Below are 16,425 nucleotides of genomic sequence, written 5' to 3' on the forward strand. Positions count from 1 at the left end.
TGGGGCATATACCCAAGGAATGCTGATTCAGAACCACAAAGATACATGCTCAATTTTGTTCATAGCAGCACTATTTGTAATAGCCAGAACATAGAAACAACCTACATGCCCTTCAGCTGAAGAATGGATTAAGAAAATGTGGTACATATACACAATGGAGTACTACTCAGCAGAGAAAAACAATGACAGCATAAAATTTGCAGGCAAATGGATGGAACTAGAAAATATCATCCTGAGTGAGGTAACCCAGACTCAGAAGGACAAACATGGTATTTACTCACTCATAAGTGGATTCTAGATATAAAGTAAAGAACAATCAGACTGCAACCCACAGAACCAGGGAGGCTATATAACAGGGGGGACCCTAGGATGACTGTGGCTTACAATAAGTTTTGGTTTTACTCAATTACTAGGTAAGCCTAAATCAAACATTTCACTATTACGATAAGAATTTATACTGTATCAAGCTCATAATAGAAAAATAATTAATTTTAAAAAAGGACAAATACTATAGAATTGTATTACATGAAATATATAGAATATACAAATTCATAGAGATAGAAAGATTAGATGTTATCTCAAGATGGAGAAGAAAAAAATATAGAGCAATTATTTCCTAAGTACACAATCTCTGTTTTGTGTGATGGAAAAGTCCCACAAATGGACAGTAGTATCAGGACATAATATGATGAATGTAATAAATCAATACAATTAGTGTAATTAATGAATATCATAAATATAATTATTGAATGAATGATGCGAATGTAATCAATGAATACCACAAATGTAATTAATACCATGAGTGTAATTAATGAATATCTTGAATGTAACTTTTTCCAGTTAAAATAAATAAATAAATAAATAAACAATAAAAAGTGATAACACATGCAACTTATTCCAAATGCTTTAAATGTTGGTAAATATTCATGACAGGCTCACTCATGACATGAAATATAAATAGTAACTACACTTTTATAAACTTTTCTGTATATATGAATTTTTCCAAATGTAGGAGGTATATAAGAAAAATAATAGCAAACAGGTTAAGAAAAATAACTATGCCAGGCATTGTGAAACCACCACTTAGAAAAATTATGAAAAGGCCTGATTATTCTTAAGTTGGTCTTTTCTTTGCAGCAGCTTCTTATGACTGCTTTTCAAGACATATTCTCTAAACCTGGGTGCATTAGTATTCTCCTCTAATAATGCTAAAGATTAGAAACAGAAATCCTCACGAATGGGCAATGATTAAGGTTTCTACTCTTACACACCCCCAGATAGAACCATGATGGTTTCAATGAGGAATAGCACTAATGAACAGACTATAGTATTTCTTAGGATGCTTGACTTCATGGAGAGATTCATGAAACACGTTTCTCTCCAGTAGAATGCACATCCAAGCCAAATTTTCTAGTTTCAGTTACTGGCTCCTCAGCTTCTTTCAAAACCCTGCATGAGTTCAGTGTTAAGAACCTTTGCCTGGAATATATGCTTTAAAAATCCCTACAAATTGAGAGAATTGGTATGTTTCCTTACTATTTAAGCCACTGTAACAACATTTATGGCAACATTAGCTTGCTTTTCAGTGAGATGCCAATCAAAGACATAAAACAAAACTCATTTTGGTCTTTGGGGGTAGGGTGTGACTGTGTGTGGTGTGTGTGTGTGTGTGTGTGTGTGTGTGTGTGTGTCACTTAATTTTCAATATTTGAGCAATTCAAATACATAATACACTATAATCTTAAGAATACTAAAAACAGGGGCTGGAGAGATTGCTCAGAGTTTAAGAGCACTGGCTGCTCTTCCAGAGGTTCTGAGTTCAATTCCCAGCAACCGGTGGCTCACAACCATCTATAATGAGATATGGCAGGCATACATGTAGGCAGAATACTGTATACATGATAAATAAATAAGTCTTTAAAAAAAAAAAGAATATAAGCTGGGCGGTGGTGGCGCACACCTTTAATCCCAGCACTCGGGAGGCAGAGCCAGGTGGATCATTGTGAGTTCGAGGCCAGCCTGGACTACCAAGTGAGTTCCAGGAAAGGCACAAAGCTACACAGAGAAGCCTTGTCTCGGAAAAAAAAATAAAAATAAAAAAAAAAGAATATAAAGAACACAGCCCAAAGGAAGACTTAAGAAAACAGGTTTCCCAATCGTCATCTGTGATTCTACAGATTTTCCTATTAGTGTTTTTAACTAAATTTTAAAATGCCCTGCCATAGCTCTGCAAGAATAACGCTACTTGGAGGGGGAGGCAATGAAAACAACTTAGGAGTTAAGGAAATCCAGGAGAAACAATACATTTGAAACTAAATATAAGGGGTCTCCTCAACAATCCAAGTGTTCAGTAAAGAATATATATCATCCTCCAAGTTTCCCATTAACAAACAAAACAATACCCCCATTCATCTGAGAAAGGGACTCTACACAGTACTGTAAAAACTGTAAAAAAAAAAAAAAAAAAAAAAAAATACTGTAAAAACCAACCTTCTTCTCTGAGATGCAGAGAACATTAAGTATGAACACGACTGTTCTTGGCAGTTTAAATACGTAAGCAGCTTCCACTAGAATCTAGTTGCTCTTTCACGAACATAAAACTACTGTTATAAAACTTCTGCTTCTATGTGAAAGGCAAAGGACAGAGGATTTTTTTTCAAGGTCATTATAAGTATTACACTTCCGGGTTCTGCTACTCTGGCAACTGTTACATGTGGGCAGCTAGCCAATTTTCAAAACACAACAAAATGCCTACGTGCCAACTGTGGCGCCCGTATGTGTGTCTTTTAAGACAGCACCAGCCAGGAGTCCTACCTTTTCTCCTTTCCCCTCTCTCTCTAGGGTAAAAAAAACAGGGGGGAGGGGGCTGCTCCAACCTCAGGGTCACCAGTCTCTGAAGAGTTGTGGGTAATGTAGTTCCCCCGACTCCCGCCCCTCCTCCGCCTCACCCTGTCTGGCATCTCGACTTTCCCTGGCTGCAGAAAGATCTGTGGGTCCATAGAAGCTCTGAAAAGGTTCCCGAGGACCACAACCCCAGTGTGCTTTGCGCCTCATATCAGGTGTGGCCAGCGCGCCTGCGCCACTTTGAGCAGCCAGTTATTCGCGTCAGCAGCAGTCCTGTTCTGTCGCCGGGGTACCGGTCAGGGTTCAGAAAGATGTGGGTGTTTGGTTACGGGTCCCTCATCTGGAAAGTGGACTTCCCCTACCAGGACAAGCTGGTTGGTTACATCACAAACTACAGCCGGCGCTTCTGGCAAGGCAGCACTGACCACCGCGGGGTTCCCGGCAAGGTAAGGAGCCAGCCGCATGCCCAGCTACTGGGAGGGATAACTCTCTCAGCAACATCCTGGGCCACCTACCCTCGCCTCTCTCTAGAGCATGGACACCTGAGGTCAGTTCAGAAGTCCATGGTTAGTTTCTTAGGCAGAATGCAAGGGCACAGGCACACAAACTCGCACGAGGCAGAAGTGGCCAGGCAGCCCCCTTGTCTTGGCAACCTCTGTCTCACCACAAAAATTAATAAAGATTAATTTTCATGTCACCGCATAATGTGTAAATTCGTTGATATGTCTACATTATGCCAGGTTTTTACTTGTTTGAATTTACAAGTGCCTGTAAATTTCTAGGGTTTATCCTTGCAATGTTTAAAGACACCTAAGAAGATAAAAGAATTAATTTCCAAGATTATTTCCAATTATTTTGTGATTATTGGTGATTATTTTGATTGGGAGGTATAAGCAAAGTTATGTGAGGTGTGCAGTTTGTTATGAATAATCAATGCAAAATCTACATTACTTTAATGGTTCCTTCTCCATAGTTCTCTTGGATGATTAATGTGAAATACAAATCGTCTGATATATTTTTCAGTTGGTCATATAAGGCATTCACCTCAATATGGGTTTAGAGAATTAAAAGCAGCTCACTGCTTATCAAACCAACTTTGCATTGGCTGCAAAACAATTAATCTGTGAAATAAAAAATAAAACTAAGTATGAAGTAAATAGTAACTTGTTTGATTAACTTCTAACCTTTAGAGGACTACATTTTGAATGCTACTGTGTTCTCTAAAATATTCTTAAAATTCGCCTACCCTACTGGTCTGTAATCCCAAAGAGGACCACAAGTTTAAGACCTGCCTGGACCTCAAACTCAGAAATTTAAAAGGGACTGGAGCAATAGCTTAGTAGCCTAGCACATGTAAGACCCTGAGTTCAATTCCCAGCACCATTTTAAAAATACTCTAAAGCACAATACTCTGAAATGCTGAAAGCCAGATATCAGAAGAGATTCTTGGAAGGGGAAAGATCAAGGTTCTGAAATATTTGTACCTACCCAAAAGATACAGGCTTGAAATCTTGAAAAGCATCTGAGTTAGACCCATTCTAACCCAAGTTTGTCAATTAAGAATTAAGGTAGACTTTCCTGGCCTATTGAAACCCAAACAAAAGGCAAATATTTATTTACAGGCCAACAGAAACATCATAACCAAAGAATTTTCAAGAATATTATAAAACAATATTCAAGACATTAAAGAATTAAACCAAAGAAAATGCCTTTGGGTATCAATTTTGATATATAAAAACCTTAAGGTAGGTTTTCATTTTAATGACCAAGCATTAAGCAGTCTTATTTATGGTTATGACTACATATTTTACTACCTAGACTCAACCAAAATATATGTTTCTTACAAAACACATTAATTTATATGTATTGCCAGGCAGACTGCTGGTAAGAAATTGTCTAATCAATATACTAGTTCTTTAAAAGTCCATGTTTTTATGCTTTACGTATCACTTTAAAAAGTAAGGCTAGAGGTCAGGCATAGTGGTGCATGCCTTTAATTCCAGCACTTGGGAGGCAGAAGCAAGTGGTTCTCTGTGAGGTCAAGGCCAGCATGGTCTACATAGTGAGTTCCAGGTCAGCCAGAGCTACATAGTAAGACCCTGTCTTGGGGGTGAGGGGTAAGAGGTGTCCATCAGTCTTTCTAATAAACAAGGCCAGTGATGTGGTTCATCAAGTAAAGGACAGAACTGACTCCTACAAGATGTCCTCTGACCTCTACACACAAGCTATGGCACAGTGCTCACACATAAAGTAAATAAATGTTAAAAAAAGAAAAGAAAAAGAAAAAGAAAGAGGAGAAGAGATCTATAAAAGCCACTATTTCTTTGTGCTTAAACTTACTGAGACTTAGGAAAGGAAAGCTAGGTCAGGGAACTGCATTAGCTAACAGTTTTACACCTTTCATTAAAAGAAAAAAAAATCCATCCTAGAAAATTAAAGGAAACATTTAGTAATATATTCCAAGTACAGTATTATGTTAAAGAACTAGGCAAAACATCATAATTTGACTTCATATTTTTATTTACATTTATCTAAATGTTAACCATTTGGACAAGAATACAAATGGCAACAGAACGGCTCAGGTATTACTCAGGACATAAGCTGTGTCTTGTAAGAAGGCGGATACACAGATGTAAGGTTTACTTCCACATAAAGCAGCAGAGAAAACAGTATGTTGAATTTCTTCCTAAGTTTTTGTTTCTTTGTTTGTTTTTAGAGACAGTCTCACTACATATTCCTGGCTAGCCTGGAAGTCACTAGGTAGATCAAGCTGACCTCAAACTCAAAAGAGATTCAACTTCCTTGGCCTCTCAGAGGGCTGAGATTAATGGCCTGTGCCACCATACCTGGTTCCTAAATTTACTTAAGTATATACTTATCACAAAACTGAGTAAAGATTTGACTTAAAGAGATTGTCTCCAAAATATAATATATTATAACTGCAAAACAGGAAACTTGTTTTATTTTGTTCGATACAGAATCTTATATAGCCCAGGCTGGCTTTGAATTCACAATATAGCAAACATGACCATGAATTCTGAGACTCCTACCTCCACCTCCCAAATCCTCTAAGTACAAATATATACCACCACACCACTCATATAAATATAAATAAATATTTTCATTTTTAAAAGACTAGTCCAAACAGAACACTCCTAGCACTGTCCCTGTTGTTTTATTTTCTTTTCCAGACAAAAGAAAGAATATATATTATGAGTAATTTTCAAATGCTGAAATTAAAACAGCAAACTACCCTACATCACCCAGCATATCCATAAACATGTACTAAATCCTTAACTTTTCTAGATTAAAAGCATTCCTTGCTGAGCGGTGGTGAAGCACGCCTTTAATCCCAGTACTTGGGAGGCAGAGGCAGGAGGATCTCTGTGAGTTTGAGACCACCCTGGGCTACAGAGTGAGTTCCAGGAGAGGCACAAAGCTACACAGAGAAACCCTGTCTCAAAAAACAAAAAAAGCATTCCTTATCGCCCAATAAAAACACCAATTGTGACTTACTAAAATCACATTCAGCTTGAAAGACCTCTTCTTAACCACATATGGTGATGCACAGTTGTAATCACTAAACTGAGGAGGCTGAGGCAAGAGGACTGCCACTTTGGGGTCAGCCTGGGTGACACAGCAAGATCCTTTCTTGTCTCAAAATTGAAGACAGGAAAGGAGGGGGCAACTTGTAGCTCAGTTAATGCAGATTCCTAGTGCCACATAAACTAGGATGTGGGGGAACCTCACTCCTATATTCAGGATAGAAGCAGGGAGATCAGAAGTTAGTCCTAGATCATCCTCAGCTACATAGTGAATACCAGGCTAGCCTGAGCTACACAAGACCTTGTCTTAAAAAAATAAAGTAAGGAAAGACCCCTTTATTCAGTTTCATTGCTCCCTTAACAAAGAACGCATTTAAAACTTACAATTTTTCAAATGTTCAAAGATGTAACTGTCTGTAGAGTTATAAATAAGAGTTCTAAGTAAGTCAGTACAACTTGAGGGGAAAGGTGGAAAGGAATGGGGTTTGTAGTTTAACAAAGCACTTTTGGTTTTATTCTATAGAATATCACAGCCTTGAAAGATTTAAAGCCAAAAAGCTGTTCTTGGCTCTCAATGGAATCGGAGTAAGCAAAATCAAGAGACAGGCAGAGAAATCTCTAAAGAGATGACTGAATGATAGAAAAGAACCAAACTGCGGTGAAGAGATGGCTCTGAGGTTAAGAGCTCATAGTGTTCTTTACAGAGAACCCAAATTCAGTTCCCAGCACCCACAATAGGCAGCATACGACTGCCTGTAACTCCAGCTACAAGAAAGATCTGATGACTTCTGGCCTCATAGGCACACTCCCAAACACAGGCACAGACATATAGTTTTTTAAATATTTACTATTTACAGTGGGGAGTAGTATACATACACATAATTTTAAAAGACAAAACTATCAAGAATTAGATGAGCTGGGCAGAAGAGAAGTTCTGCTGGAATGCAGAACTTGTCACACTGACTGCAGGCATTTCTCATTCTGCATTCCATTTCTTCTTCCTTCCATTGTAATTATTGTACATTTTACCAATCTGATATTCCCAACATACTTCTTCCATCATGTCAATAACCTACTACCTAAGTGCTGCAGTTTCAGTTTCTAATTTCTCCCACATTTCAGTGACTTCCTGTTTCCACTGTTCCACTAACTTCAAATTCTGCATTTTTTTTTTTTTTTTTTTTTTTTTTTTTTTTTTTTTTTTTTTGGTTTTTCAAGACAGGGTTTCTGTGTAGCTTTGCGCCTTTTCCTGGAACTCACTTGGTAGCCCAGGCTGGCCTCGAATTCACAGAGATCCACCTGGCTCTGCCTCCCAAGTGCTGGAATTAAAGGCGTGCGCCACCACCGCCTGGCCATTTTCATTTTTTATTTTTATATTTTTTAAAGCCCAAGGCCCAAGATAGGCAAGTATTTACTTCTGCTACCAACACTATGAGCTCTCCATTTCCTAAAATCTGCTCTCTGGCTTTACAAATATAACTCTATGCTATCTCCAGTCATCTTTCTGAATCATCTTACATGGGATGCTACAAGCAGCAGTCTGGTAAGGCTGAGACAGAAAGATCACCAGGAATTGAAGGCAAGCCTGGCTACATAGTGAGTTCCAGGACAGCCTGGGTTACAGACTGAAAATTATCTCAAAAGAATAATTGATTAATTCAAGTTTAATTAAAATGCACTTAGGATGGTATAGTCCTGCCAGATATTCTGTCTCATATAAGAACAGTTAAAAAAAAGAATAGACCAGTTCTAAGCCAGGCATGGTGGTGCACACCTATAATCATAGCACTTCAAAGGAAGAAGCAGGAAAGACAGTTCAAACCGAGCCTTAGCTACAGAGCAAGTTTGAGGCCAATCTGGGCTATATGAGACTTTGTCTCAAAAATAGACAAAAACAATGCCAATTCTAGTATTAGCCCCTCAATGAGTCCATGTGACATTCATTTATGAAGGTATAAAAACACTATCTTTGATGTGGTTGAAGACTAGATAGTTGTAATTTCCTCAGTTATGATAAAAGATAAGTTAGATATAAAACCTTAAACTCACAAATATAAGACAGGACATCTTCTTTAATATTGTAACTGCAATTCTTGCTCGATAATTTTTTTGTTATATGTAATTTTACCATATTAAAGTTAAAACCTTCCATTTTTTTTTAAAAAAAAAAAAGAAGAAGAAAAGGGGAAGTGCTGTGGATATTGCTCTGTAGAAATAAAACACTGATGGCCAGTGACCAGACAGGAAGTATAGGCGGGACAAGGAGAGAGGAGAATTGGGGAAACAGGAAGAAGGAGGGACAAGGCAGCCACCGCCAGGATAAGCAACATGTAAAGACACCAGTAAGCCACAAGTGACGTGGCAAGGTATAGATTTATAGAAATGGGTTAATTTAAGATATAAGAACAGTTAGCAAGAAGCCTGCCACGGCCATACAGTTTATAAGTAATATAAGCGGCTGAGTGATTATTTTATATGTGGATTGTGGGACTGCGGGGCTTGGTGGAACCTGGAGAGAAGCCCTCCAGCAACAGGTATAAAAACACTACCTTGAAGCATCCTTTAGCATGAATACAAAGGTAAAGGTACCTCATAACCACAGGTGAAAATCACTCATTCATACATACCTGAGACCCAAGTATAGCCTAGCAGTGGTTCTGAAAGCATGAACCAATAGTTTCACTAAGAATACTGTTACAAATACCTATTATTAGGCTCCAGACCTACAGAGTCAGATCTAGTAGGGGTATGGCCCAGCAATGCTTTAATATATTCCCTAAGTAAAGTGCTTCTTACGACAGATATAGTAAAACTTTATTGTATGTCAAGTTGCTAATGCTTAGTTATTTAATGAACTTTAATTCAGAAAAAAAATATATTTTCTACCTTTTTCAAAACAGCCTGGAAGAGTTGTGACTCTTGTTGAAGATCCTGGGGTATGGTATGCTTATTTTTTACACAGTCTTAAACAAAATGTTAGCTTTCTATGTTTTAATGATCAGTGAAATTTTATTGTTCATCATAGAAAATTTGAATTAAACTAAGTCTAGAACTATTTTCTGTATTTGCTTTCTGGTTTTTGTTTGTTTAGTTGTGGGGGTGGGGGGTTGGTTGTTTGTTTGGTTTTGTTTTTTGGTTTTGTTTTTTTTGTTTGTTTGTTTGTTTAGGTTTTTTTTGGGGGGGGAGGTTTAGAGACAGGGTTTCTCTGTGTAGCCCTGGCTGTCCTGAAACTCACTTTGTAGACCAGGCTGGCCTTGAACTCAGAGATCTGCCTGCCTCTGCCTTCTAAGTACTGGGATTAAAGGCATGTGCCACCACTGCTGGCTGCTTTTCTGTATTTGTTGTGGAGGGTTTTTTTGTTTTTGTTTTCTGTTTTTTAGCATTTGTGGAAAATGAATCTAGAGAGAAAGTTACAATTAGAACACACAGTAACAACAAAATACAACCAAGTGATATGTAATCTACTTTTTACAACTTTTCTTTGTGAGTGCAGAACTTGAATTACAGACAGTTGTGAGCTGCCATGTGGGTGCTGGGAATTGAACCCAGGTCCTCCCATAGAGCAGCCAGTGCTCTGAACCGCTGAGCCACCTCTCCAGCCCCTTACAACTTTTCTAAGTGAGTTTGGTAAATGAGAATTTTGTGATCCTCTTTCATAATAATCAGATCAGACTCCCCATAGCGAGATCATGACTAATAATTAAATAGAATCCTTATAGCTCTCTTGAACTTTGCCTGCAATCTAGTATTTTTTCAACAAAAAAATTAAAACTTCTTACTGATTTTATAAACAGTACTTGTGATTTTTAAACGAGTTTGAAGCACTCAAAACTTTAATGGACAGTGCCTAGTTTCTTTAAACTTGGGAAGAAAATTATACAAAACAAAACTCAAGCAGCACCAAGAGTGCCACCTGCCTATAATCAGACGAGGCAGAAAGATCACAAGTTCAAGGCCAGCCTTGTTCAAAAAGCTAGTCCTAATCTTGAAAAAAAAAAATTTTTTTTGTTTTTGTTTTTTCGAGACAGGGTTTCTCTGTGTAGTTTTGGTGCCTGTCCTGGATCTCACTCTGTAAACCAGGCTGGCCTTGAACTCACAGAGATCTGCCTGGCTCTGCCTCCCAAGTGCTGGGACTAAAGGTGTGTGCCACCACCGCCTGGCTCTTTATCTGAAAATTAAAAAATAAAAATAAAAACCACTAGAAGCATTAATTATAGTATGGATTACAAAACGCTTCCAGCAATTTATAGTGGGAGAGGCATCTAAAAGTACCTTATACTCAAACCAGCAACTGTAACTCCTAGACAACAAATGGCACTTTCCTTCCACAGAATTTCTTATTGACCAGCAAACACCTGATACTAGTAAAAAAAATAATACCTAATATAAAAATTTGATGGAAGAGACCTGTCATTCTGTGCTTGAAACAAATCAATTATTCAGAATAAAGGTTTTAAATGCTGTTTTCCTTAATTGTTTACTGTCTACCCCTTTGAGGCACTTGGAAACAAAACTGCATTGACTTCCATGGCTACAAAATATCCTAGGTCATAACGTATCTTAAACTACTTTGACAGCCTTATAAATACAAAACAGTGTATTCTTTTCATTTTTCAACAGGGCAGTGTATGGGGTGTTGCTTACAAACTACCAGTAGGAAAAGAAGAGGAAGTAAAAACATACCTTGACTTCAGAGAGAAAGGAGGCTACAGAACTACAACAGTCATTTTTTATCCAAAGGATCCCACAAGAAAACCATTCAGTGTTTTGCTCTACATTGGAACGTGTGACAATCCTAACTACCTTGGTCCTGCACCTCTGGAAGACATTGCTGAGCAGATTTTTAATGCAGCTGGCCCAAGTGGAAGAAACACAGAATATCTTTTTGAACTTGCAGATTCTATTAGGAAACTTGTGCCAGAAGATGCAGATGAGCATCTCTTCTCTTTGGAAAAATTAGTAAAGGAACGTTTAGAAGGAAAATAGAACTTCAGTAGCACATAGTCACCAACTCCTCCAAACAGGCAGAGCTTTTAATCTTCAGAGAATAACTTCAGTACAAAACAGCAGTATGTTTTGGACATTCTTACTTGAAGATCTTACTATTTAATGTTGTAATTGGAATGTCATCTAAATTTACTGTTTATTTACAAGTTTCCTAAAACATATTCAGAAGATTTACATATAGAGAAAGTTCAAGTTATACAAGTAATTTCCTAACTAAATGACATATGAACATTTGTTCATTAGAAATACAGTTCTCAATTCACTTCCTGTTTTTATCGGAGTAACAATGGTTTATAGTATATATGCTTAAAATAATGTTATTAGAAATATATGGTAATAGAGAAAGATCCAGCACTGATTGTTAATTTCCTTGTTATTTCGGATTAAATGAAAGTCAAATTTAGGCCAAAGAAATTGAGTTTTTTAATATAAAATTTCCTTGGAGTTATAATGTGCTACCCTTGCCTTTTGGGGGAAAAGGCATTTTATTACAAAGAAAAACTCTAGCACAGATTATATAAATCACATCACTAATGATAATCATTTATTTTGTATTTATCTCATAATGAGACTGGAAAAAAAGCTTTCCCAATAGTTACCAATAATGAAAAAGGTGTTTAAAACAGATTTTACAATTATAATTTCTCAAAGAAATGTCATTTCCTGATTATATTATTTATATTTTTTTCTTCCTTACATCTTGTCACCTAAATAAGAGCATCAACTATTTATGTGGCTACTTAATAAGGAAGTTATAAAATTAGCCTTGACTTAAGATAATTAGGTGATTTCTTTATTATAAGGTTTCTCTAGAATCAACCTGAAAGACTTTCAGTTTCATGTTAAGTCTCATATGAGGTTTATTAAGAACTCATCAGATATCCAGTGTGGTGGCTCACACCTATTATCCCAGCACTGGAGAGGTTAAAAAAAAAAAAAAGAAGACTACCCGGAGTTCAAGGCAAGCCTAGACTTCAGAGTCAGACCCTGTTTCAAAAGAATAAACCAAGCACACTGGCTCACACCTGTAACCCAATAACCCAATACTCTGGAAGCTTAAGTAGGAGAATACACAGGAGTTCTGGGCCAGCCTGGGCTACAGAGGGAAACCTTGTCTCAAAAAAAAAAAAGCAAACAAAGCTTCTCAACTAATACAGAAATATTTCACATGACAAAAATATAGTAGAAAGTTGTCCTTTCTTTTTCTGTTAACTACAGGTTACTAGCATTTATTATTATTTATTATTATCTAATAATGTGATATACATATCCAATACTACAAGGTTAATAGCATTTATTATTATCTAATGTTATATGCAGTTTACATAGGGAAACATATTCTCAGTTTTTAAGAATTGCTCTAAGCCTGTTTCTATAATCATTTGCAGTCATTTACAAACTTAAATGCAGAAATCTAGGTCTCTCTAAAGCACAAAATACTATACTATAGTGTATCTAAAAACACAGGACCTAGCTTTTTTACTACCCAGCATCTTTTCCCCAGGAGATAAAGAGATTAACATGTTTATATAAAGATGTTCAAGTTAATTTTGACAGCTCTGTTCCCACCAATATAATGACAAGATTGACAAGCTGCTTCAACCCAAAATCACGAGTCAATTCACTTACCATTTTACAAACAAATCAATTAGGGATTTCGATTTGTGCCTTTCTAGGCTTTCAGTTAGAAATTAAGCTAAGTCAAGCAATGGTGGCATATACCTTTAATCCCAGCACTGGTGGGGGAGGGGTTAGGGAGGAGAGAGCAGAGCAGATCGATCTGATTTCAAGGCCAGCCTAGTCTACAGAGCACTTAGTTCCAGGGCAGCCAGGGCTACCCAGAAACCCTGTCAGAGGTGGAGGGTTGAGGGTTGAGGGGGAGTTAAGCTAGAAAACTCATTAACACATGTGATACAACATCAACATCATGAATATTTACAGGAAGGCTGTGTTCTAAAATGGCCAGGAAAGGAATATTCATTTTCATCTGGCTGGAGAAAAAAACTGAATGAAATGAAGAAATTAAATAGCACTAAAAACAGAAAGTGAGGTTTGGAGTCTCCAACATAAGAACCATCACTGATACATTGTTTTGAGTAGAACAAGTCTTTCTTTTTTTTTTTTTTTCAATTTTTTTTTTTTTTTTTTCGACAGGGTTTTCTGTGTGCTTTGCCTTTCTGATCATTGTAGCCAGGCTGCTCGAATCACAGAGATCGCTGCTTGCTCCGAGTGCTGGATTAAAGGTGCACAACGGCGAACAAGTCTTTCTTTACAGCCCTTGGATCCCAATTTTAAAGTGTTCTGCTTCATTCTGCCCCAATTATATACACAGACTCAGGTTCTTGTTGCCTCATGGTAGAAATAATAGCTAGACATTAACAAAAGTATGATCATAAACACTACACTTAGAAAACAAACTATTCTATGTGTGCCTCTATTTGTGTTAGGCATGGTTTGGTTTGGTTTTGCTTTTGAGGCATGGTCTTGCTGTTTAGTTTAGCTGGCCTGAAATTCAATCCTCCCTCAGCCTTTGGCCACCTTGTCTGGCCTAAAGACTTTGTGTGTGTGTGTGTGTGTGTGTGTGTGTGTGTGTGTGTGTGAGAGAGAGAGAGAGAGAGAGAGAGAGAGAGGAGAGAGGGAGAGGGAGAGGGAGGGGAGGGGGGGGGGGGGGGGGGGGGGGGAGGGAGAGGGAGAGGGAGAGGGAGAGGGAGAGGAGAGAGTGAGTTAAGATAGTGACTGATGTATGTGGGGATAATATGCTTGCCGCAGCGTTGACTGGCCAGAGGACAGCTCTATGAAGTTGTTTTTCTTCTTTCATACTTACATGGGAGATGAAATTCATTCATGTTGTAAATTCATTCATGTTGTCCGGCTTTCACAGTAGGCACTTTTACTCATTTAGCCTCCTAGATGGCCCTTGAGTGGATTTTTAAAAATTTGATTGATCTTTCTACTCTTTTGTTTTTGGTTGTTTTGTCTATTTGGCTGGTTGATGGGGGGGGGGGTATTTTGTTTGGTGTTAAGACAGCATCTTACGCTGTAGCTATGATTATTCTGGAACTCACTCTGTAGACTAGGCTGGCCTCAAATTCACAGAGATCCACCTGCCTCTGCCTCCCAAGTGCTAGGATTAAAGGCGTGTGCCACCAGGCCCAGCCTAGATCTTTCTACTCTTATTCTAGCCCACTATTATTGTTGGTTTTTTCGGTCTCAAACAATACGTTCACTTTTCAACTGACTAAGTACCATCTAGACATGACTTCCATACTGAAAAAGTTATTTAGCAAAATAGGCAGTGGTAATTTTCAACTCTATTTGAAAACATCACGTGATCTATTTTGTTAAAACTTCTCTAAAAGTAAAACTGTCAATATGCATTTTTATCTTGAATGAGGAAAAATAATAATTTCCTAATAAAGTACCTGACATTCACATTATATATCTTCAGTGTCTACTGAATTTTAATGTTTATTACAGTGTGTGATAGGATGCTTAATGTCTATTACCTATTCTTAATAAATATTACAACTGTACTTTATAACACATATTCCAAGCAAGATAAGTTCGATATACAAGATCCATGATTACAAACACACCTACAGTTTGAGAACCATATCTGTCAGATATTTTTTCAACATTTTCCAGTCAATATTTATTTCCATTGGCATTAAATTTCTCTTTTCTATGGTATATCTTTTTTAAATTGTATCTCAGGCCGGGCGGTGGGAGCTCTGTGAATTCCAGGAAAGGCATAAAGCTACACAGAGAAACCCTGTCTCAAAAAAAAAAAAAAGTATCTTAGAAGAATACTCTCTCAGGGAGCAAGTGCACATCCCAACCACTCAGCAACTGTATCAATGTAAGCACCATATTACTATAGTAATTATGGTATAATTGATTCAAGTCAGATATGATGACCATGTTCTTAAATTCTCTTTCACCACAGCAGATGGAAATGGTGATGCATGCCTATAATCCCAGCACTTAAAAGGCTTAGGCAAGAACATCATGAGTTCAAGGTCATTCTGGGCTACACAGTAAACCCTATCACTAAAGGGGGGGGGAAGATATTAAAATATATCTATCAATCAAATGTTCACATTTCACCTCTCTTTCCTACAAAATTACTCACTACATTTTCTATTGATCTGCCTTTTAGCAATTCATTTTTATGCAGTCCTAATACCTTGAACCCACTTGTGAGTTGAATGTGAATGGCCCCAAAGGTTCATATGTTTGAATATTTAGTCTCCAATTGGTAGCTGTCTGGAAGCACTAGCAGGTGTGCCCTTGCTGGAGGAGGTATGTCACTGGGGAAAGGCTTTAAGGATTCAAAAGACTCATGCCATTTTGAGTTAGCTCTCTGTGCCTCTTGTTTGTGCATCCAATATGTGAGCACTCAGCTGTTCCTGCTTCCATACCTTTGCTCAACTATCATAGACTCTAACCTTCTGAAATTATAAGCCCAATTAAACCCTTTATTTTATTTTTTTTTTATTTTTTTTTTTTTTTTGGTTTTTCGAGACAGGGTTTCTCTGTGTAGCTTTGCGCCTTTCCTGGAACTCACTTGGTATTTTATTTTTTTAAAGATTTATTTATTTATTAAGTATGTATACAATGTTCTGCCTGCATGTATGCCTGCAGGCCAGAAGAGGGCACCAGATCTCATTATTCATGGTTGTGAGCTACATTGAACTCAGGACCTCTGGAAGAACATCCAGTGCTCTTAACCTCTGAGCCATTTCTCCAGCCCTAAACCCTTTATTTTAGAGCTTGCTTTGGTCATGGTTTTGTCACAGCAGTAGGAAAGTAAGTTACACAACAGTCTATGCACACATTAAGAAGTTAAAGATTTTTTTAATCTTGTAGCTAATATGTCAACACTTTAACTCTTCCAAAAGTAACTACTAACCTTATTCTTTTTTTTTGGGTTTTTCGAGACAGGGTTTCTCTGTGTAGCTTTGCGCCTTTCCTGGATCTCGCTCTGTAGACCAGGCTGGCCTCGAACTCACAGAGATCCACCTGGCTC

The 16,425-nt window shown here is 37.6% G+C and overlaps 2 protein-coding genes across 10 annotated transcripts in view; one reads left to right on the forward strand and one right to left on the reverse strand.

The window, feature by feature from the left end:
• Window positions 1-16,425, reverse strand: part of Asb3 (ankyrin repeat and SOCS box containing 3) — a 162,228-nt gene that overhangs the window by 138,518 nt on the left and 7,285 nt on the right. The window contains exons 1-2 of one of the 7 annotated variants that reach the window (XM_037208897.1): window positions 2,949-3,020; window positions 2,491-2,623 (exon numbers count right to left, since the gene is read on the reverse strand). The exons of 3 other annotated variants lie outside the window; for them this stretch is intronic. In XM_037208897.1, the coding sequence (XP_037064792.1) occupies window positions 2,491-2,516 (26 nt within the window). In that variant the 5' untranslated portion in view covers window positions 2,517-2,623; window positions 2,949-3,020. 3 more of the 7 variants (XM_028860878.2, XM_028860879.2, XM_028860875.1) reach the window with 3 other exon arrangements.
• Window positions 3,075-12,336, forward strand: Chac2 (ChaC glutathione specific gamma-glutamylcyclotransferase 2). Of its 3 annotated transcripts, none has more exons than XM_028860882.2 (3): window positions 3,081-3,290; window positions 9,290-9,325; window positions 11,010-11,806. In XM_028860882.2, the coding sequence occupies exons 1-3, from the start codon at window positions 3,156-3,158 to the stop codon at window positions 11,373-11,375; spliced, it is 537 nt and encodes a 178-aa protein (XP_028716715.1). In that variant the 5' UTR covers window positions 3,081-3,155; the 3' UTR covers window positions 11,376-11,806. The 3 variants fall into 3 exon arrangements, with proteins under 3 accessions (XP_028716716.1, XP_028716715.1, XP_028716717.1); XM_028860884.2 differs by having other exon boundaries at window positions 3,240-3,290; window positions 9,290-9,330; window positions 11,010-12,336; XM_028860883.2 differs by lacking the exon at window positions 9,290-9,325 and having other exon boundaries at window positions 3,075-3,290; window positions 11,010-12,336.

The sequence above is a fragment of the Peromyscus leucopus genome, chromosome 10 (genome assembly GCF_004664715.2).
Source record: "Peromyscus leucopus breed LL Stock chromosome 10, UCI_PerLeu_2.1, whole genome shotgun sequence".
Lineage (NCBI taxonomy): Eukaryota > Metazoa > Chordata > Mammalia > Rodentia > Cricetidae > Peromyscus > Peromyscus leucopus.

Excerpts from the sequence above, each read along its gene's own strand:
- Chac2 (XM_028860882.2), top strand. The coding sequence starts at position 3,156 with ATGTGGGTGTTTGGTTACGGGTCCCTCATCTGGAAAGTGGACTTCCCC. Across the intron at positions 3,291-9,289 it reads ACCGCGGGGTTCCCGGCAAG|CCTGGAAGAGTTGTGACTCT; the intron begins GTAAGGAGCCAG and ends TTTTCAAAACAG. Across the intron at positions 9,326-11,009 it reads CTCTTGTTGAAGATCCTGGG|GGCAGTGTATGGGGTGTTGC; the intron begins GTATGGTATGCT and ends ATTTTTCAACAG.